At 41.0% G+C, this 22893-nt stretch overlaps 2 protein-coding genes and 1 long non-coding RNA gene across 11 annotated transcripts; 2 read left to right on the forward strand and 1 right to left on the reverse strand.

Moving 5' to 3' along the window:
* The first annotated feature begins 926 nt into the window (after positions 1 to 926).
* dazap1 (DAZ associated protein 1) lies at positions 927 to 17199 on the forward strand. Of its 6 annotated transcripts, XR_007382507.1 has the most exons (14): positions 927 to 1106; positions 3257 to 3297; positions 4345 to 4511; positions 4648 to 4713; positions 5682 to 5789; positions 5917 to 5965; positions 8933 to 9015; positions 11983 to 12136; positions 12397 to 12426; positions 13249 to 13401; positions 13740 to 13907; positions 15244 to 15333; positions 15876 to 16003; positions 16356 to 16495. XR_007382507.1 is itself a non-coding variant. In XM_048976279.1 (13 exons), the coding sequence occupies exons 1-13, from the start codon at positions 1075 to 1077 to the stop codon at positions 16526 to 16528; spliced, it is 1365 nt and encodes a 454-aa protein (XP_048832236.1). In that variant the 5' UTR covers positions 927 to 1074; the 3' UTR covers positions 16529 to 17199. The 6 variants fall into 6 exon arrangements, 5 of the variants coding, with proteins under 5 accessions (XP_048832236.1, XP_048832232.1, XP_048832235.1 ...); XM_048976279.1 differs by lacking the exon at positions 15876 to 16003 and having other exon boundaries at positions 13740 to 13929; positions 15215 to 15333; positions 16356 to 17199; XM_048976275.1 differs by lacking the exon at positions 15876 to 16003 and having other exon boundaries at positions 16356 to 17199.
* Positions 10209 to 10777, reverse strand: LOC125708608 (uncharacterized). Of its 4 annotated transcripts, none has more exons than XR_007382510.1 (3): positions 10653 to 10777; positions 10493 to 10588; positions 10209 to 10332 (listed from the first exon to the last, which is right to left on the reverse strand). It is a non-coding gene; the product is annotated as an uncharacterized LOC125708608 (long non-coding RNA). The 4 variants fall into 4 exon arrangements; XR_007382511.1 differs by having other exon boundaries at positions 10218 to 10332; positions 10397 to 10588; XR_007382509.1 differs by having other exon boundaries at positions 10248 to 10364; positions 10429 to 10588.
* Positions 17200 to 19915: 2716 nt separating the features above from the next.
* Positions 19916 to 22592, forward strand: rps15 (ribosomal protein S15). The gene is made up of 4 exons (XM_048976339.1): positions 19916 to 19997; positions 20690 to 20775; positions 21276 to 21510; positions 22440 to 22592. The coding sequence occupies exons 1-4, from the start codon at positions 19995 to 19997 to the stop codon at positions 22551 to 22553; spliced, it is 438 nt and encodes a 145-aa protein (XP_048832296.1). The 5' UTR covers positions 19916 to 19994; the 3' UTR covers positions 22554 to 22592.
* The last annotated feature ends 301 nt before the right edge of the window (positions 22593 to 22893 follow it).

The following is a 22893-nucleotide window of genomic DNA, read 5'->3' on the forward strand; positions in this document are numbered from 1 at the left end:
ATAGTGCACATTGTCAACTGTGACGTCAGCATATATAGGCCTACACTTTTTTGTATTTTTTTTATATTAATTTAAGTTTAAAATTAACTTTTAAACTATTTGGGGACATCATTCTTGATAGTTTAGCAGTTATAACAAAAACAATATTCGGCAGTTTTACCTTTTCATAAAAAATACAAGTGTGCAATATCTCATACTATTTGTGTCATTTGTATTTCACAAATTTGATCTATCGATCGCAACTGTATGTCGAAATACAAATGAAATAGAGTACTGAGCAATGACTCAGGTGTAACATTTTTCTAAGCGTGCCAATCTTGAAATAAGCGTATGTCACATCCTGTTCCCTTTCTACGAAATGAATTCTCACTTCTCTCGTATTGTATACGTACCCATTAAATGACCTATGTATTGAACGAAACATATGTGACAGATGAAACTCTAAAATATTTTTTTTGAGAACATTTGTCTGGGGCAATGTCAAATACGAGTGTAACATACGATATGCAAGAAACGGTCATTGAAATGTCTATTTCCAAATAACAATATGGTGGTTAAATGTGTGTTTTAATCTTCAACCATACTTCTTTATTCTTTTCACAATAATGCCGAAATTGTTTGCATGGTTTGAAGACAGATTATGCCTGACCAATGCCAGTAGAATGTATTTTAGATTCGATGTTAAAGACACTGCCAGCCCGTAGTGGAGTTCACATAGTAAGAAGAAATAGGCGCTGCGGTCCTTTGAAATGTTAACACTTAGTGTAAAACGAACGAGGGGGATCAAAAAGTAAAATAAAACGATGCACAAATCCGACAAACGAAAGTAGTGACTTATTCAGCTGTGAGGGAAACTACAATTCCCATGATGCACCTCCGGCACGTTCGTATAATTTATTTATATATCTAACTTCTGCCCCCTGCAGAGGGGACCCCGTGGCAGTCGCGTCGCTGTTGCGCAGATTCAGTTTGAACCTGGAGCGGAGTGACCTTCCCGGTGTAGTTAGAGAGAGTTAACACTTCGCTAGAGCGCACCGGTGGTCTTGTCACTTTCAGTTGCACCGCCAAGCAGAAATGAACAACAATTTAGCCGGAGATGAGATCGGGTAAGGCGAAGGAGCGCACTCGGGAGTATGGGCTTTAATCGTGCTTGTGAAGACGTGTAGGTGAAGCAGGCGTATTGTGAAGGTGCACGTTTGCGGTTGTGTGTGTAGCTGCCTTTATAGCCGTATGCACGGGTGCTTTGACAGCTCATCTAATACTGATGCTGTTAGCTCTCTGCTAACTAACTAGCAGCCGGCCTGCGCAGGGACCTCACAGTTTCCTGGGACGAGGGATCCTGTAGGTGGCGAGGAAGGTTAAAAAAACACCCCCGAAAACGACCGATTCTGCCAGGTCTGCTGTATAAAGGTTGTCTACCACATGAAGCCCAATGGAAAGTTTTCGTTTTCGGTTTTGATAATTTTTTTTTTGTACAGAACTTGTTTTCTTTTTTTCTATATATCCCCCAATGTCAAAGTACCGATGTGCAGCCCGTCGTGGTAGCAACTTCGGCACTATCGGGCGTTAAAGAGTGCAGCTAGCGCCGCTGAGGTGTTAATGTCCCCCTGCAGAAAATCAAACGCGAGTAGCTGTAACATCCCCCCCGGGGGCTCAGCAGACGTGCCGGCTTGCCTTTGACTTTTTGTCGCCGTTGTCACCCATGTCATTGTTCCCCGCATTCACGGTTTGACTTGGCGGCGTTTGTTTCGTTTCGACTCCAGTCAACCTTGAGTCTTTAGTTCGCCAAACCTCCGAGGAAATACCCCCATGCCGGTGATGGTTGACCAGCCGCCGGCTTTTCGCTGAAGGGTAATAAGTCAAGCTAGTTTAAGTTTGTTGGCGGGACCGTTGTCACGGTAATGTCGACGGATGTTCGTTTTTAGCTGCCAGATATTTCGGGTGACAGCGCTTTACGCGACTGCAGCTCGGCAGCCTTTCACAACGTCCCCGTCCGACTGACTGGTTATTAATCCCAAAAGCCTCATACGCTGATTGGAATAGCGGACTTTCTTGGTCTTAAACTGTGTTTTTTAACCGGGCTATCTAAGATGAGCAGGCTGATGCTGGTGGCGCTGACGTTAGCGGTGGAGAGTATCGACAGGCGGCCGGCGAGCGATAAATCGAGCACTTAAAATCCACCTTGGGAGGGGGGGTGTGGGGGGAAATAAACATTTACACAAGCGAAACAATGAAATACTTTTCATTGTTTTATACACTTTTCTATTCGTGCATACGTAATTAGTTAATACTGGACACGTGGCAAAATGTCTTAATAGGACTTCTGTTGAGCCAAAGACGGGATGTCTTTGTGCGAGGATACTGTAAGCAGGTAAACACTTTTTGCTCAGCATACATGTTTTTAATGCTTTTAGGTCTTTTCCTGTGCGGGAATTAAAAGCAAAATTTAGTGGTTAAATATATAGTTCAGTGCATGGTTTTTGTATTTAGCTGTAAAGCCGCTTCGGTTTACTTTCAGTTATAACCGCTTTGGTTGTAGTAGCAGTATATTCATTTTTCAACCTACAGATACATGCTGGAGATCGGCTTATAAAAAGCAGTAAACCGCGAGTGTCTTGGGGTACCGGAAATGCCTGGCTAGTTTTAATGGCAGAAAAGCAGCACATAGTTTGTTCCCAAGACCCGGATTGGAAACTAATCTTAAACCCGGCCCCTAGGCTTTTGATATTCACAAATTCTAGATATGACATTGGTAAAGCATATAATCGAAAACTAGAATTATGTAAATGTTGCAAAGAATTTGGTGACTTTCAGCTGCTCGAGGCTTATGACAAATTCATTGAAGGACTCTGCGCATATATTGGTGTCTACCAAATTGATAATTTCACTGCAGGTAACTGAGGATAAATTGCATACCAGTGGCTCAAGTGTTCAGACACACCACTGTAAAGTGAAATTAGATTTCACTTAGACGAATTGTCATGCAGTCATTTTGATTTAGGTGGGTTGTGCTTTTCAATTGTATGCTTCTCAGGGGTAGAATCGGACATAATAAAATTACCTTAACGTTAGTCCGAGAGGTATCGGCTAGATAAATTGCTATGACCCACCCCACCTCAACTTAATGCTGTCATTTTTCAGGTATGTCCTTACCCGCTCCTAAATGTCATATGATATATAGTAAGGTCTTCTTACCATGGAACATGTCAGCGAGGTGAAAATGCTTTACTGTGTGCTGATCATTTCTGTTTTTTAGGAAGCTCTTTGTGGGTGGCTTGGACTGGAGTACCACACAGGGTAAGTTCATTATATACATTTCAATTTGCCACTTAAAAAAAAATAATAATAAATGACTGTAACCTCACATCATCAGATGTCCAACTTTTACTATCAGTGGGTCTTTGGGATTCAGATAAACAACATATGCTTGGCTCATCTGGAACATTCTATGCCTAGCAAGAAAATAACTATTAGCATAGAGATCTGCATTAGCTGCAAATGAAACTTCCCAAACAATCTTTTGAGCTTTTGAGGTCATGTTTTTTTTTTCTTTCCTTTTTTTCAACACATTTGACAGTTTTTACTTGGATTTTACTCCTGTTTGCCTCTGCACATATTTTTTCCTCAGCATCCCTACTCATCTTCCAATTTGGCAAAATTAGAGTTTTTAAGAAGGTACAGATGCATCTGTTTGTTTTTACAGCAATCAATCCACACATTGACACATACTGAGACTTCATGAAGCTTCTAATTGGCAGCTGTCCAGCAAACTTAACATCTTACTATGGATTTTATTGTTCATCAGTCGGTAGTTTTTATTTTTGTAGATGTCTCATCCTGCATCAAAAAACAGGAAGAATAAACTAATCTTAGATTTTCTTAAATGTGTTTTGCATTTTAAGCTGTGCCTTATCAGGAAAATTTCTTCAGAATGACAGATTCTTTACACTTGCCGAACCACAGGTTGTAGCTTCTATTTGATGAATGAAAGCTCTTTAGATTCTTAATGCTGCCTCATTGAATTATTTGGGACACTCCGAGTCATGCAATGGGACCAACCTAGGACGTCATTTACTAAGTGATCCGATAATGTATGTTTGCGTACAATATCCCCTACAGAAGTGGTGTGGTATTCCTCTAAGAACCTGAAAAGATCTGTAGATCAGTTGTGTTCATGGGATCTTGCACCATAAAGAAAGTGGTTGAAAAACAAATCTAATAGAACACTGTATGTTTGCAATAAATTGTTCTCAAAATCTAAGAGCACACTCTAGATGTCAGGCTTCTTGTCACGTCTGGCAATGCATCATCATCCACTAACCCATATGTCTTTTTCCCTACCAGAGACATTACGGAACTATTTCTCTCAGTATGGGGAAGTAGTTGACTGTGTCATAATGAAAGACAAAACTACAAATCAGTCACGGGGTTTCGGGTTTGTCAAGTTTAAGGACCCAAACTGCGTGCGGACCGTGCTGGAGACGAAGCCTCATAACCTGGATGGCAGAAACGTGAGTATGGGGACCTGGTCTGGATAGGCGCATCCATCAGACCCGAAGGAAGCAAACTGTCATGTAGTCTGTTAAAGTGGGCAGGACTGTGACTGTTATCGCCTGGCTGCTAAAGATGCTGCTGTTTTGCCGTCAGATTGACCCAAAGCCATGCACCCCCCGAGGAATGCAACCCGAAAAGACGCGCTCAAAGGACGGCTGGGTAAGCTGGGCTTTAGGGCTGCTTGTTTCCTTTGGAGGCCATCAGATGTTCTCCATCCATCCTTGTGCTTGTCTTACTGAAAGGTGCAGGCTGGAATGATCCTTTCCATGCATATAAATATGAACTGTAATGCAGTCATTGTGATTTAACTCGGATGTGCTTTTTATTTGTGTGTTTCTCGGGGGTGGAGTTGGACGTAATAAATTGAATATCGGCTAAACAAATAGATATGCCCCCCCCCTTTTAATTTAATGATAATGATTTTTTGTTAAGGAAATTCATTCCTTTTCAATAAAAGTCATTGTTAATTTTTTGAAGATCTTATAAAATCCTTATCTAAGTTTCATTAAATCTTAAATATGATAGATGCAGTAGTGTCTGGTGGAACTGATAATTTATTCCGTAACTAATGTAAGTGGCAGGTTGGTTGTTCGCTTGAATTGTGGGACTAGCTGAATCTGTGGAATGATTAACTGCACATGCAAGGTAAAAGTTTGATTTTTGAAGTTTGTTTGGCGACGTTAGCACTTGGGAAGCGGAGTCAAGTGCTGCCCACCGTGCTTCAAAACCAGGAATTTCTATATATATTTGTATTAAATTCCTGAGGACAATCACTTTAGGTAGACTGTTAAAACATTTTACAGATAATTTTATTCAACCCAATTATTAAGTAATTTTAAGCATCAATTGTCAGTTTAATTGAACAGCCGTCCGTAAATCATTAAGTTTTTTTTTTTTTATGTGAATATTTAAAAATCACTTTCTAGGAATAATTTTGTGTGGAATTGCATGGTACTTAAAAGTTGCAGTTTTACGAAGCACTGTAGGAAACATAAATGAAATTTCTGGTCATGGTCACATGTTTGCTTTGGCCCAGTCGACCTTAGAGCTGCACTTAAAAATAAAAAAACACAGGATTTTGACAATGTTTTCTATTTATTGGTGTGTGTTTGTGGGTTTTTTTGCAGAAAGGTAGCAAAGCTGACAGCAATAAATCTAAGAAAATCTTTGTGGGTGGAATTCCTCACAACTGTGGTGAACCTGAACTCAGGGACTATTTCAGTAGATTTGGAGTGGTGAGTCGTTCACATTTGACTTAGCGCAGTGCAAATGTTAAAATGATTGCGTTAAAGGAGAACCTTTTATGCATCCCACCTGCCAGTCTATATCATTCTTACCCTCTTTATTTTGTTCGGGTTTTAGGTTACAGAAGTAGTAATGATCTATGACGCGGAGAAACAAAGACCTCGAGGTAAAAGCTGATCCACTTTTTCTCCCATAACCTCCCTCTGCAATCTCATGACAAACTATTCTGACCCAAAGAGGATCCGCGTATCCGACGTCCATCCGCTATCTGTGTGCCCGGTGTCCGCGTGCGCCCTCTTGGGATGCGACATGCTCACAGTTCGCTCACTTTGATCGCTCTGGGATGCTGCTGACGCTTACCACTGTGCAATCCCCTCCTCCTTCACGGAGGAATTCACATGGTAAGGCGTGTCGTCAGCAGGATCGCGTGTGCATTCCATCGTCTGTATCTGGTCGCTGTGTTGCATGAGTCGCTTCAAGGTGCATTCTCGTCGTGTCCCCGATGCTTAAGAAACAAAGTAATGGCTTCTAAAATTGTCCTTTATTATTTTCAATTTAATTTGAACTGTATTGCCTGTTAGCAAGATTGAGCTATATTATTATGCTGACTCCAACTAGTATTTTAAAACACTTGCTTAAATTAATTGGCATATATAATTTAAACACATTCCTTTATATTAACAGATGTTGAATTGATTGGAAAAGGATTCTTGGTACAATCAATGTAGCAAGGCTGTCCAACACATAGCAGCATACAGGATATTGGTACAGCACTCCAAATTTAACTGGGAATTTGTGTAGTATTTAATGCCATTTTGTTGCAAAACGACAAAAAGCTGTAAATTCAGATTCCCTGGTATACATTTTGGATGAAAGGTTAACCGGCATTGTCCTTGGGGCCTTTCCTGCAGAATGGTGGTGTGTAGCCGCAGTTCCCCATAACAACGGAGCGCTTCTTTCTTGTTGTTTAATTTGCTACAAACTCTTTGGGCAGGAAAATAGTTTGTCATCTGACTCTTTGTAATGCAGTGTTAGAATCCATGTGCTCTCTTTGATTTCTATTGTTAATTTTCTCATAATGAAAGCTCATTTTTTTCACATTAAGTTTTATTTTAATTAAGAATTTGCAATACCTGATATTTTAAGTGTTTTCCCATATCTAAATGATTAAGTACTCCTGTAAGTAAGCCCCTTGTCTCTTTTTCCTTTCTGTCCTCTCTCCCTGTGAATTGTTTGAATGTGATTAACGGTGTCTTTTAAGATTTGTCTCTTCTCCTCTAGGTTCTTTGTACCAAGTTGTAGCACAGAGCTATAGGCCAGTTGTGATTCGGACATGCTATGGCCCAGTTACTTTCTCATTTGGGGTGCAAACACAGTTCTCTTACACTGAAATGATACGTTTTCTGACCTTCTGTTGCCAACACAATAATAATAGTTTCAAGCTATAATTTAAACGTATCAATTTAAATTTCACTAGTTTATACATATTCCAAAGGTTGTCTTTCTCTAAATATAGCTCTACATTTTAAGTGCGGAGGGCAAATATATTTAGGAAGACCTTTTTTTTGGACCAAGGCAGATGGAGCATGCTTTCCCGATATTAGTGATTTCACATAATTCCCTTGGTTCCTAGAGAGCATTTAATTTAAATCAGGTTAGCTCCCCAAGTGAAGATGTTGTCACAACCTACTTTTGCTGGTCTTGTACCAGATAGAAACTGGTTCAGTTGTTTCTGAGCTGCTGCACGTCGTCAACTTGTAAAGTAGGTTTCCTGTTGGCTGTGACCTGGAGCGGGGATGGTCGGTTTTGCTCGTCCTCCAGAAAGCTATGAAGGAAAAAGTGGCATTTTAGGCTTATTCCTATGGAAGCGATTCAAAATGAACAAGGGAAAAATAATTCTAATCTAATGTGAAATTTCCCACCATGTACACAATCTTTTGTCCCCGGGCTCCTGTAGAATGATTCTTAAGGGCCCCCAGAAGATCGCCACGAACCTGACATGGTGTCCTTCCCATTGAGCTATATTTAACATTCTTTAATCGACTTTACATCAGTCAGCTGCAGGGAAGTTACACTGGTCAGCTGCAGGTCAGCTGTGGAGTAAGTGCTGCACAGCAGTTCTTTGCAAAAGCAATGTATTAAGGAAATGCTTCAGAAGCTGCTTTACTAACGTGAAGAGTTCAGACACTTTACTTGGTATTAATATTTATTTCTAAAGCTTGATGCGAGTTTTTATTTAGCCCTTGAGTTCCCCTGTGTTCTCATCATGTTGCCATGATGTCATCTGCGTTTTGATTTTTCTTATAAGTTCTCTTGCTTTGATAGACAGAACTATGGTTACACCCCTCATGATGTTGTGTTTGCAAAAACCTGTGGCTGTACAAATTTAAATTCGATCTTAAGAAGGCCTATATCTGTGTGTCTGTATAAAAATGTATTTAAATTCATTTAAAGCTTGTCTTGGCTTGCCCAAAAGAAGAAAGTCATTGGGAAAGCTTGGAGACAGCTCTGAGCATTAAAAAAAAGTTCTGTTCACCATTTTTGTTGTTCATTAAGAATGGCTGCTGTCAGTATTTTCTGTAAAGCAATACACCAAGGGGAAAATCAAGGTGGGGTCTGGCTGCGGCCACATGGAAATACCCCCTCTAATGTTTGTGTGTCTTGTCTGCTCTCAGAGCAAATCTCTGGCTGTTTCCTTGCTTTAAATGCACTTAATCAGCCAGTTCTTTGAATTCTACCTTGGTTTTCAGCATTATTGATCCTGCCATATATCAAGCTGTTGCTTTTGCAATAATGTGTTAACTTACATCACCTCTTAACAAACAAGGAAGTGCCCTTGTTCCCAATAGGTAACTAGGCTCTGTATGTACAAGGTGGAACGTATGTGTGCCAGTGTTGTCCTTCAGTCCTGGCCTATAAGATTGTATTCTCCTTCAGTCCTGGCCTATCAGATTGTGTTCTCCTTCAGTCCTGGCCTATCAGATTGTGTTGTGCTGCAGGTCTGCAACATTATCTGACCCCCAGGTGCCTCCAGGCCTTGATGAACCCCTTGGGCTGCCCCCTCCGATACTGTTCTTCATCTTGTTTTGTCACAACGCCTTGCTACCTTGATTTACTCTTGGTCGTTGGCTAGGTTTTGGATTTATTACTTTCGAGGCCGAACAATCAGTGGACCAGGCTGTCAACATGCATTTTCACGACATCATGGGCAAAAAAGTGTGTAGTTGTAGTTTTATTTTACCCTTCAGACCAAACTGAGGCTTGGGCGATGGGGAAAGTTGGAGACAGTTCTCACCTCTGCAGACGATTCTATTTCTAGGGGGAACCAGTGACCTTGGAGACTTAATAAGGCAGCAGGATTCTTTCTAAGGGACTCCTGGCCATCCCACGCTGATCTTTTGCATCAGCTCCTACTGTACTATCACCTTTTCTTCCGATCCCCATTTTGCTATAACAAAGTCTTCTAATAAAAGTAGACGTGAAATAGTTTGCCAAACACAGGGAGGGAATATTCAGTAAAAGAAACCTTAAATGATCAATATAACATGTATTGAGAATAATTCAGGGTTTTCCAGTCTGTCTGGTTTCCCCTTTGAAATTTTGCATTTACAACTTCTGTAGTCGCCCAAGGCTTGGCTTAATTGAACCTCTCCTTTAGGATTCTAAATTATATTTTGATTCGTAGAAGTAAAACATGAAATCAGTGAGGTTTGTTTCACTGTCTAGAGAACAGGAAATGTTACACAAACTATCATCCTAAAGGACTGGTTTACTGTTTTGATTTTTGCTTTTTTTCATATATTAATTTTTTGCCAGGTCACTTATTGTTTGAGTTCTACAAAAGATTCCTTTTAAGAAGTTAAATGGATAAAAAGTAAAAATTTTTTTTTACCTCAATTAAGTGACCTTAAGTTGGGTAATCTTCATACTGTGTCGACCACTTAGCTTTCATAAACTAAATCAGTACATTAAGCACTTTTTGAGTTATGAACTGTGCATAGAGGAGAATCTGAACTCAGAGATTGGCGTTATTGTGCTTTAATGCCAGGAGCAGATTTTATGAATGCCCCCTCTTCCCCAAGCAGTAGTGAACTGTAACATATGATGTTATTAATGATTAATGGTTCTCCGCTCGCCTTCTTTCGTATGCATGCTCAGGGTTTGTTACAGAATTAATAATCCATTGCGCATAGTATGTCAGGCTACTTTCTCAATAGAAGTTAAATGAGTGTCTTTTCAGTTTTCTATTTGCATAAAGTATTCATTTAGATCTGCAGATCTTCTCTGATTCGTACGTCTCCTTGGGTTTAGTCAAGTGTTTCGCTGTATCGTGAAATTACAAATCTACAGTTCTGCAAAAAGCGTCTTTACACTTAAGACAATGTATCACTTTTAATTCTTTTGATGAAGTGATTGACAGTGACTTAAAACGTGGCAGAATAGGTGGAGAGAAATTATGCACCTAAAACCTGGTGTGTTCCTTCCCCCGCTCCCCAAAAACCTGGTGTGTTCCTTCCCCAGCTCCCCAAAAACCTGGTGTGTTCCTTCCCCCGCTCCCCAAAAACCTGGTGTGTTCCTTCCCCCGCTACCCAAAAACCTGGTGTGTTCCTTCCCCAGCTCCCCAAAAACCTGGTGTGTTCCTTCCCCCGCTCCCCAAAAACCTGGTGTGTTCCTTCCCCCGCTCCCCAAAAACCTGGTGTGTTCCTTCCCCAGCTCCCCAAAAACCTGGTGTGTTCCTTCCCCAGCTCCCCAAAAACCTGGTGTGTTCCTTCCCCAGCTCCCCAAAAACCTGGTGTGTTCCTTCCCCCGCTCCCCAAAAACCTGGTGTGTTCCTTCCCCCGCTCCCCAAAAACCTGGTGTGTTCCTTCCCCAGCTCCCCAAAAACCTGGTGTGTTCCTTCCCCAGCTCCCCAAAAACCTGGTGTGTTCCTTCCCCCGCTCCCCACAGTCTACCTAAGCCATTGTTCTTGATTTGACATTACCTTGAGCTAGGACTTAAGGGGGGTGTTTTTAAAGGTATAAAATTAGAAACTAGAGCACATCAATCTGTACCCCTGCTTTGGAATTGGGTAGGTGAGTGGGGGGCTTTTTAAGTCCTGGAATCCATCATTGGGTTGCCGCGATGCCTTAGGGAGGGGCCCAGGTAGCTGGTCTCTGGGCTTTTGGCCACGTGCCCAAGCATGTGTTGCTAAGTAGGTCGGCGGAGGGAAGAGGAGAGGCAAAGGGGGTCACCATGTTTTACCTACTTTAAGGCAAAAAAAATAAAATTCTGAGTAGTTTTCCCTCATGCTGAAGGTGACCCCAATAACTCATCCTCTTTGGAGGATCGTCTATTTCTGTCTGATTTTTTTCCCCCCCTTCTCTGTCCTGGTTAGCTTGGTATTTCTGTATCAGGGAACTTCAGATGATTTATTTAAAAAAAAAAAAAAAAAAACTCAAAACTCAGAACAGCTGAAGGTCAGGAACTATATTATCTGTGAACTAGATTCAGATGCTTCACAAAAAAAGGCTAAATGTTATTAAGTCTTTGTAGAGTTCATTTTTTGCAAATTAGCATTTTCCATGTTTTTGACACAGTATGAAGATTCCAGTTTAACTTAAAATGTCCATTTGTATTCTCTGCATGTGTATATCGTTCTTGTAGACTGTTCTATAAGGCTTTTGTACAACATTCGTTTGCTGCTGAAATTTTACTCTAAAGTTATACAAAAGAGATTCTTTAAGCGTTAGCCTGGGAAAGGTAAGTCTTATTCTTCCATTAGATGCTTTTATCAGAATAAAAAGGGCCAAGGTTCAGACAGGAGAAAAAAAACGGAGTTCTGTGTTTCTCAGGTACAGCTGTATTTGGGAATCCAAAAGGGAAGTAAACTGCTTTGAAAATGGCAAAGAATGTAAATTAGTCTTTAGCAAGCAGAATCGAAAGATCTGATATTAGTTGATCTTTAATTACGTACCTGAGAAACATTAAAAGCAGGCTTTATCTACAACATATGTAATTATATTTGCCATTGTACTTTAGATATACAGGCCCAAGTAGATTCAAAATTTAATGTTCTTTTTAGTTGCTTAAAGTTATTAGAAGTATTTAGGAGTACTGTTACTCTTAATGTGATCTGGCTGGGGAAAGTTACTGTTTTTTGAAAGCTTGCCTTGCCAATTGCTCCCTCGCTGTCCTGTCACCCAGGTTGAGGTGAAGAAGGCTGAACCTCGTGACAGCAAAGTCCCTGGCCTTGGACAGCCTGGAGCTGGCCAATGGGGGCCCAGGGGTATCCTAACCACAGCCAATGGCTGGGCGGCCCAGCCGGCCCAGGGCTGGCAGCAGAGTTATGGGCCTCAGGGTGAGCACAGCTCAATTTGTTTAACACATTAAAAGCAGTTAAGGGCATACTGGTACAGAGCACAGTGTGCGCGCCCCGCAGGTACAGAGCACACGGTGCGCGCGCGCTGTCCTGAATGCAGCACTAATGAAATGCAGTTCTCATTTGGCTTTAATAAATCACACAAGTGATGTTAAAAAAAATCGATAAATTCATGGTAAATGTGTGGTTAATCCACTTTGCTGATTTAGTTCATTGTTTTTTTTTCTTCTTTCTTTAAGGAGTTTGGGTGTCCACGGGCCAGCCGATTGGTATGTGTCATGCAGCTCACTGTGGGTGTAATGAATAGGATGTGGTCTCGTGTGCTATGATTCTGTAGTATCTCATTCGACATTTACTCAGTTCTGTGCACTTACACATCATAGTCAATATGGAAAGAGGGATTCCACCCAAAATTAGCAAATAATTTCTGATGCATTCTAATTCATTCCAGGAAAAACATGAACTTCTCATGAACACAGTGCTTTATTTTCCAAAGCTCCATTTTCGAATGTTTTTGGGCACTTTGGGTCTCTTTCTCTTACTCTATTAAAATATATCGAGGGTGTCGCGTATCTTCTCATACTCTGAATCTTAGCCGCAGCGAATCCCTGCCAATATTATAAAGTAACTTTTCTGTTTTGTCGTCTGTGTAGATGCTATCCTTTATCCTTTTCCATTTTATCTGTCGGTTTCCAGTGAGACTTTGCCTCTTTGAATTGGAGTAAATGGGCAGTGGTGTTGCTCTCATTTCACTGTCAAGTAGTTTGCTTAATAAAACACACAAAATGATGACATTTTAGGATCTCCCTGTGAAAGAGGATGATGTCTAAATCAATCGTGCAGTTAAGGGACTAACTGGCCGTACAGGAGATTGGAGAATTAGAGATGTGTGCCGTGCCCTTTGTTAAATGCGCTGACATTGTCCAGGGTCCTGGTACATGCAGGAGACTTTGGCTGCATGTACTGCTGTGTTTTGTGTCCTTGTTTGTTTTATATTAAGCCACATGCAGAATAATGTGTGTGAAGCTTAATGCTTAAACGTATGACAGCCCTACTTTAATGCTGCCTGTCTTCTGTGCTCTGTGTGGCAGGTGGCTACGCTCCGCCGCTCCCCACCGGTCGAGGGGCCCCTGCACAGCCTCCTTCCCCATTCAACGCATTCCTGGTGACGGCGACGCCCGCGGGGGGCTTTGGGGCACCGCAGGGATACCCCCAGCAGGGGTATGGCACCCCACCTCAGTTTGGTTAGTCGAAGCGTTTTACAAACCTACCTGCTGCTTTGGGTGTGCCCTCAGATACTTCTCGAAAATGTGATTTCAGAAATGAAAATGCACAGAAGTATTGCAAAATGATGCTGTAGCGATTATAAGTATGAACTGAAATATTGCTGCTGCCATTCCATGTGTTCTGTACTTAAGGGTGTATCGCATTTGATAGTAAATAAAATCAGCATCTTCTCATTGAACTTATTGTGGACTCGAAAAAGATGCCAGGGCTATTCACACGCTGACGACATAAAAAATCCGGTCTCTTGAATCAAATTTCATTGTAATTACTTACATTTTGTCTCGTTTTGCTCAAGGGTACAGTTTTGGTGCGCCTCAAGGTGACCAGTTTGCCCCTCAAGGAGTCCCGCCCCCCCCAACCACCCCAGTGGCCGGCCCTCTGGGGTTTGCCCCCACCAGCACCCCAACTCAGGACCTGAGCAAAGCCCCAGCGGGGCAGCCTGACTTCCCGTACAGTCAGTATGGTAGGTGCCCACATGGCGCAGTGCTGCACTCTGTCCCCCGTAGCACCTGCAGGGCGTGATGCAGCCGCTCCTGGAAGCCGGGTGTGATTCGGCCCTATCTGCTCATCCGCCCTCAGATGTAGAACATTGTAATGACCCAGTACAAGCCGCAGACGTAGCTCAAGCTCTACTTGTGTTTGAGCTCCGAAGGGGATGGGAATGTGCTGGACAGACTGGAGAAGTTACCCTAGATCCAGTACTGTCCAGTTCCATTCAGAAGGTCTGCAGGTATCCGCTTTTGGATGATTATGTGGACAGGTAACTAATGGTAACGAGCGGTAGGTTATAATTAGATCATCCTTCCTTGCAATGCTGGTTTGGAGGAGATGGAGAGACTTAAAATAGCTATGTCTGTATTTTACTGTAACAGGACTGGAACGGAAGCTTAAGAAAATTTGTCTTTGATTACGGGGCAATTTGCTAAATTCTCACCATTATGAAGCGGTTGGATGCATCTGCCGTTGTCCAAATAAGTAAATGTTGACCAGTGAAAAGTATTAAAAAAAAAAAATAAATAACCACAACCAGCAAAAATTTGGGTTGTTAAATGATACTGGATTTATGTAAAATACATTTTCTTAAGCTGCCTCCCATAATCGTATTTAAACCCCCCCCCCCCCCCCCCCCCCGCCCCGGCATGGTACTGCTTGCTGTATTGGGTTGTCCATTCTGTAAATTTGCTTTTCATTCCCTGTGTTTCCTGCGCTCTCATACAATTAGACCTTGAACTGTGCACTTGAGGTTGACTGAGCAGCAGTTTTGCCAGCACCGTGAAATCACAGAGCAGTCACACATCAGACCTCTTTCTGTACAGCGGAGGAGCGCAGGTCGGTCGATTTGAGGAAAATCAGCGAGACTTTTTTTTTTCCCCGACATGCTGCAGAAGGAGGGCTGCTGTTCTCACAGTAGCCTAAGGTTGCCATTCTTTACTCCGCCTCCCGCATCTCACCTACGGAAATGAAGGCCACATCTCGTTTAGTGTCTCATGCTTCTGCTTCACCTTCATCCCGCTCTTCATTGTTAGGCTTGGCTGCCTGAATAGAAATGTATGAGGACGTCTGCGAGCTCAGACGTCCGAGGCGGGACTCCGCGTCCATGTATCATCATGGTCACCGTTACTGAGTGTTAGTGACCAGGGACGCAGTGTTTAGGCAGAGTAAAGGTTAACGGAGCTGAGGGTGTGCAGTGAGTGGAGTGCTGTGCTGACCTGGCTTTTCAGTAGGACCCTCTCCCCATCATGTTTAAAAGTAGGCTATCTCTGGGTTTAGCCAACCTGGTCTCCTCGTTTCCCTGATAGGCCTGGGTCACTATCCTCAGGACCCCTCTGCCTACGGACCAACGCGTCCTTCTCACAGTTATGGTCAGGATGAGCAGGGATATAGTGCAGGTAGGTGTGAGTATCGCTTTTACAACCACAAAAATAGATATTACTATTGATAGTTCCATAAGGCCTCAGTGTTTTTTTTTTCCTTCTCGAGTCTGTTTTGTGTACGTATGTGTGTGTATATATAAATATGCATATGTGATACAGTATTTATATACAGACACATACAGCTATCTGTCTTTTGAAAAAGCTTATTTTCAAGTTCCTGAAAAAAAATTAGCCTATCACAAGGTGTTAAGAAGTGCTGTAGACCGAACGATAGGTTTGTTATGTTTCACTTCTTTTTTGGTGCAAGCAACCTTTCATGCCTGTTGAGAATTTTTAAACGATATCCGAAGGAGGTCACTCTTCTGTGAAGTAGTCGCTTGACCGTCTTGTACAGAGAATATTAGCTCCCTCAGACCTGTGTGCGTCCTCTCTCTGCATCGCTTTGCATTTAAAAGGATGATCTAATTTTCATTAATGTGCACATTTCTCTCACCTTTTGTTGCATGTTGATTTTTAGAAGTTTATTATTTGTGTGTTTATTTTCATTCAATGTGTAGGACATCCATTATCCACCTGCTCTGTGTGCTCCAGATCTCATTGAAGCTCAAGGAGTGGCAATCTGTTGGCTGTTACTCAGCTCAATCTGCTGCAGATGTTCTATCGGCAAACTCTTCATAAACCCGTGGTAGCCTTTCTAAGCCTATCAAAGTTTGAAGCCCGAACAAAATATGTGTATTGCTGTTGGATGATGGGAAAAAAAATAAGAATCTGGTTCTGCACGATGTATCGCAAGAAGTCCAGGTTCCAGCAGCAGCTACTTAGTCAGATATATTACAATAAAAAAGTTTGCTAAGCCTCTTTCGTGGGTTTATGCAAAAACAGAATTTTTGCAACATGGCACCTAGCAAATTCTACTGAGTGATCATTCCTCAGTATGGAATGGACTTTGAGAATGATTCCCTTGTCTGTTTTATGCTAGTTGTTTTAAATGGAAAATATAAGACGCAGTCCTTAATTGCCAATCATCTTTTCATCAGGCTATGGCCAGGACCTGAGTGGGTTTGGACAGAGCTTCACTGACCCCAGCCAGCCAACAGCCTCATACGGGGCACCTTCAGCACAACCCTCAGCGGGTCCCCCGTCCACGGCCAGCAGCTTCGGCCGAGGGCAGAATCACAACGTTCAGGGCTTCCATCCTTATCGACGCTGAGTGCGCATGGTGTCGCAACACAAGGTATAAATGTCAGGGAAATATACTATATGTAAGGTGACTGTGCGTTCTGTTCACAGATAAATCTGGATTTAGGTGTTTCTCTGAATGCTCACACAGATAAAACTGGATTTCGGTGTGTTTCTCTGAATGCTCACACTGGCAAAAACACTTAAGTTCAGGGTGTTTCCTTTTTTTTAATCACAAATTGATGTTAATGAACATAATTTTGAAAATGACAAAAAAGAAAATGTTTGTTGGTCTTTTCCAAAATGTTCATGGAAGACCGAACTCTTTTGCAATGGATTTTTGACTGTCTGGTCAAACTTCAGCACAGAAAGGATGTACCAGATATAAGAATGACAACAGGGTATCATGGCTCTTTGCAGCTTTAATTATAGAAAGAAAAGAGGAGAATAACTTAAGCTTTTGTTTTTCATTTGTGAATTTATTTACATCCAGACCTATTCAAGAAAATATAAATATAAATATATATTATAAATGAACTGTGCAATTTTTTAAGCGAATTTTGTACTATGAAATGTATGCTTTTTTTTTTTATTTATTTAAAGATGTAGACTTTCCTCAGGTGGCTGTTTAAGTGCATTTGTCACTTTTACAAATAGATATTAAAAGGAACCCCCTTTTTAAAATAAAAAAGTTTTAAAATACGACACTTTGTCTTGAATATCTTGCCATATTCGACTAACATCTGCTTTTTTAAAATATTTGGGTATGATAATGATGTTTTTATCTTATCAAGCCAGAGTGTTTAAAGTGTTTAAAGACCTTGCATAATAGAGCCATGCAGACCAGACAATGCAGTGTAATGATAAGAAGACTAAAGGAAGCCTGGAGATTTAATGAATTTGAGGCTGCAGACTATGTGTTACACATTTAGATTTCTGGCTGAAGAGTTTTGTCTATTCGTACCTCTTCCAAACTGCTTTTTCTGAAGCGGGTCATGGAGAATGCATCAGGAACTTGGAAACCCTGACAGAATCAGGGGGCCCAGTATTATACAGCGGCCCTTGAATATGTAAAATAATAAAATCATATAATGTAAGTGGGATGTGGCCTTTAGGTGACATTTTGTCAGGAGACCCAGCGATACAGTCATTTAAATGTTTAAATGTTCTATTTTTTGGAGGGGCAAATGAAGCAGAGTTCCATTTTGGGAGGTACCCCCTGCCCTCCCTGGTTCCTAGCTTCCTGCACACAGTCATGCTATGGGCAGTTTAGAGATCCCACTTACTCTAAGTACACATCTTTAGACCGCAAGCGAAAGCCCGCATGACACAGGGAAAACATACAAACTCCACACGAGGAGCGATGACACTCAGACCCTGCAACCATGGAAGTGTGATGCAGTAACAGTCATTTTGTATTAATGGAAAAAAGATCATACATTTCTACCACTTTTCCTTGAAATGAGATGGGAATTATTTGCAGGAACTACTCTGCAGGATAAATGTAGTGTATGATCTCGTCTGATACTGAGAGTATATATGCTGTGATATGATTTTTCCTGCCAGTGTTATACAGAACCGTTTCTGGGATGATCAGGACAGGGTATACTAGGTCACTGTAAAGATGTATTATTGTATGGTCACTTTGTCTTTAGACTGTAAGCAGAAGAAAAAGTATACAAGCAAAACCCAAACGAATACTGGGAGACCATGTGAATTCCACAAATAGAAATGGGCCAATTTAGACCCTGCAGGCGTGAAGCAACAACTCTACCTGCTGAGCAACCGAAGCACCGCACAGATTATTTCATGAAAAAACTTTTGTGCGCCGTGATGGAGTGACATGCTGTCCACACTGCCCCTGTGTTCCCTCCCGTGCTTCTGGGGACAGACTCCAAAGTTACTGCGATCATGGAGTGCACGATATCTTGTGCGCACAAGAAATTAGCCAAACTTTAAAGCAGAGATATATATTTTTTATTAATATTGCCTTTGTGCATTAAATGAACAGTCAATGTTGTGCACTACACCATAATGAACAGTTTAAAGTACAATATACTCGACGTGAGTGTCTTTAGTTTTAGTGCTTTTAGTTCATTTATTATTCCGATACACACGGAATGTACAGAGTGTAACTAGTAATAATTATATATGCAAATATATCATTTGAAAATCCAAGGGGTGCACATTGTCCTCCACAGTCTACTCTACGAGGGACACTTTAACAGTGACCAGAGCAGCATCCAAAGATTAAAATTCACCCGTATAGAAATCAGGAAACGCAGGGGGTATACCAGATTTGGCTTTAACTCGTAATGTTGAACCAACATCTCGTTGGAGCCTATTTTCGTGGCTATTACCAATATTGAACGCAAATAGTTCACACAAGATACAAAATACAATTTTTCGCGAGCTCCGTAGGTAAGTGAAAAAGAGGGATACATGGCTATGGTCTTTTAACTGAATTTGTCGGTGAATTTACCGTGAAGATGCATACTGCCACCTACTGCGCTGAAGTGTATATTTAAAAAATAAATTTAACATCTGGTCTTTACCTCGTGTTTGCTGGGGAATTATTTGGAAGACCGGTAATATTCCTTCATTCAAAAATATCGTTTCATGTTTAATATTGAAAGTCAGGCGATGCTGTGCAATTGTAAAGACTTGACGCCAGCATTTACAAGAAGTACACATATTAAACCAATACTTGTAAAATAAATATTCATTATGTGTGAGAAAATGTGGGGCTACAGCAGTTATAATTTGTTGTATTGACTTCTTTGTTCCAGTAACCCACGCAGTCCGAATTCCCGCCCAGGTGGACTCTGGACATTAGGCTTTCTCGAGCTTTTACCGCCAGTGGAAATTTAAGTTTAAATAGTACTATTTAATATTTCGTGTATTTGTTAGTTTGACTCATCTCTCAGTCTTATTTCCCATGCTTATTTTCTCTTATCTTAAAACTCCTGCGGCTGCACCTGCTGGGTAGGACTAGACCAACATAATAAAATGAATCTGAACTTGAAAATAACCAAAATAATAATGACTGTCAGGATTTCTTGCTTAGCCGGATAACTTGTTGGATTTAAGGTATCTTAGTTTAAATGGACTTCATCAAATTCACTTAAATATTTCACAGACTACCTTAAATTCGACAAGCTATCCGGCTAAGCAAGAAATCCTGTCCTCAGAACCAGGCAATCCAATGTATCTGGAACCGAATTTCGACAACGTGCAGCTAATTTTGCAGTGTGCTTTTATAGCGGGTTATAACATTCTTTTTCAAACATTCTTTTCGATGGCCTCCAATTATCCGTTGAATTCATCGTTCGGCATAAAAATAATTATTTTTTTGTATACAGAAGAGCGACATGCATATTCGTTACTGCTATATTTGGAACCCGGAAGTAAATCTCAAACGCTCCCCTACGTAATAATCCCGCGATATTACCGAGGGTGAAAACGAGATCTGCCTTTTCCGACAAGAGCCTAGCAAGATGGTGAGTGCGATGCTTTTTAGCCGAGTGCAAGCAGTTATAATCCCTTGCCATCGTGCCAATTTGGCCTACATTTCGTCAATTTAAGCATAATACACGAATGTTAAAGTTTAAGAATATTAGTTAAAGGCGTATTTTTGTTTGCTATAATTATTTAATTGATTTACAGTTAAATTAAGGGTTGCAAATATCTCACGTTTGCCAACTGGTTAGCAAACGTAATATATCGCTAGATATAAATCTAACGTATAATTAAAAAAAAAATCTTACTATGATTCAGTTTGTTTTGGAAATGTAACTTTTCAGTACACGTCAACATTAATGTGCATAGAAAGACATAAATAGTGCCTCAAGTGATATCAATGATCCAAGTAAATGTTCCATTTGTCTCTCCGGAAAGATTAATGAGAGTAATAGTTTATGAATAATTATGGAAGCTACAGATTTTCAAATGCAAGAAGTATTTCCTATTTCGTTGCGCAAACTGACCTGGTTCGTTTGGATAACCGTGTGGTTAGCAGTCGTATACAAGCTAATGGCATCGACACCGGCCCGATTCACGTCGTGTGTTAAAAATGCGGATAGGGGTAATGGGTCGTTCGTCGTTTCATCGGGCTCTTCGCCTTTTATGTACTAGCTCCAGTGATTTTGCGAAGTCGTCTGACATCATTTTAAGTTATTTGTTAACGTTTCAGGCGGATGTTGAACAGAAGAAGAAGCGCACCTTTAGGAAATTTACCTACAGAGGTGTCGACTTGGACCAGCTGTTGGACATGTCCTAGTAAGTGACTTTCTCTCTTAGCGCAAGCCAGTGTTTTACTGGTGCATCATTGTGCTTTTTACATTTGCTTGTCGATGTGTACGGTGTCAATGGTCGTTTGCGCGCAGTATTTTAAACTGGCAGATGTATACAGGATGAATTTTTAATAACTTTTTTTTTTCCTGAACTGGTCAATGGAAATGTAGGTGATGCTGTCAGTTCAAGGCACTGCCATAATTATCTTAAACAGGAAACCAATTGGCAAAACTAGGTCAATATTATCTGTGTATTTAAGACCTTTAAAGAAGAGACTTGCTAGAATCAGCGTTTACAGGAATTGACCAAAATCCCAATTCCTTGCAAAGAGCATATATGGACGTAACATTGTCATATTATCAAGTTGACTGTCCATTTGTTTTAAGAGGTGGGAAATTGTTCTGTGTTTATTGAACTGCCGTTCACAAAAGCAGAAGTATATGCTGCCTGTTTATGGATGTGTGTGAACTGTGTACCTTCCCCAGTGAGCAGCTAATGCAGCTGTACTGTGCCCGTCAGCGGCGGAGGCTGAACCGCGGCCTGCGGCGCAAGCAGCAATCCCTGCTGAAGAGGCTGCGTAAGGCCAAGAAGGAGGCCCCTCCCATGGAGAAGCCCGAGGTTGTGAAGACTCACCTGAGAGACATGGTCATCCTGCCCGAGATGGTGGGCTCCATGGTCGGCGTGTACAACGGCAAGACTTTCAACCAGGTGGAAATTAAGGTGAGGCGTTTAACCGTGTAGCAGACTGGGTGCCTGCAAATCCCTCTGATACCTTTACTGTAAGTGAAGATGGATGTCAGGCTGTAATTAGGGAGGCCCACAGTTAATGCATCTGTATTGTGTGACATTAACTTAGAAGTTGTAAACAAAGTAGTATGGTGACTCCATTTATATAGGCACACAAATATAGATGTGTAAAAATATGTTATCACTAGTATAGTATTGGGAACACGTATGAGCAAAAAGCACATGTAACGTAATACCAAACCAAAGCAGCCAGGCACAGCATAGGTGAGGAAAACAATCACAGTAACAGGTATCACAATAACAAATACCATGACCATGGTCTTTTTACGTACAATTGGGCACTCCAAGTACTACTGGTGGAACGCATACTGCAGTTTAACTGCAAAGCTAGAATGTATGTCGCTCCATTGGAAAAAGCACTGGATAGCTTTACTGGGTTGCTGCACTCTGTCCATGAAACTTGCCAATAATGTGTTTATTTGTGGTTCCATTCAGGCAGGACATGATTCCCATTGAGTATAATTTTTAAGTGTTTCAGGGCAGACATATACCATAGAGCTTCCAGTCTGTCAAATGTTAGAAAAAGTAAGTGGTGTATCACAGTATAGCTGGAGACTCCTGGTAATTCAGTGCCATCTTAATAGTTCTTCAGTTAGTAAGTCATGTGAATTTCTCCTATGGATCAAATGAGTATCTTGTATGTTAATATTTATCTTGCACATGAGTGCAACTGATAAAATGACCACATTATCATGCAAATACTATTAAACTAAATTGTATTTGCCTATAACTTGCTGTTCATTCTAAAAAGGTTTATTGGGAACTGGTTATTTTTAATATATTAACTGGTTGGTGATGGAATGAATTGTGGTGGGTACTGATTCATGTGTATCCGTTTGCAGCCGGAGATGATTGGCCACTACCTTGGGGAGTTTTCCATCACGTATAAGCCCGTGAAGCACGGCCGGCCTGGCATTGGAGCCACTCACTCCTCTCGCTTCATTCCTCTCAAGTAATTGTCACAATTTACGGCTGTAAATAAAGTGGACATCCAATTGGTGTCTTTTTGTCCATTTCTTTTCATTAACACAGGAACAATAAAATTGACTAAATGTTTAGGATTAATGAGCAGTGTTGGAGTTGCTTTTTAGCTTGTCACTCCAGAATTGTAAAGTATATTATCTATTTACCATTTACTTTATGAAATATGTTTACCTGGATCTTATACTTTTAAATTTTGCATATTTCTGCATCTACAAAAATCGCAGATCATTTCATACGAATTACAGGACCACTTTTCAGTTTTTCCAGTTTCTTTCAGATGCTTTTGAAATTTAATTAAACTTAACATGATAC

This window comes from Brienomyrus brachyistius, chromosome 15 (assembly GCF_023856365.1).
Source record: "Brienomyrus brachyistius isolate T26 chromosome 15, BBRACH_0.4, whole genome shotgun sequence".
Classification (NCBI taxonomy): Eukaryota; Metazoa; Chordata; class Actinopteri; order Osteoglossiformes; family Mormyridae; genus Brienomyrus; species Brienomyrus brachyistius.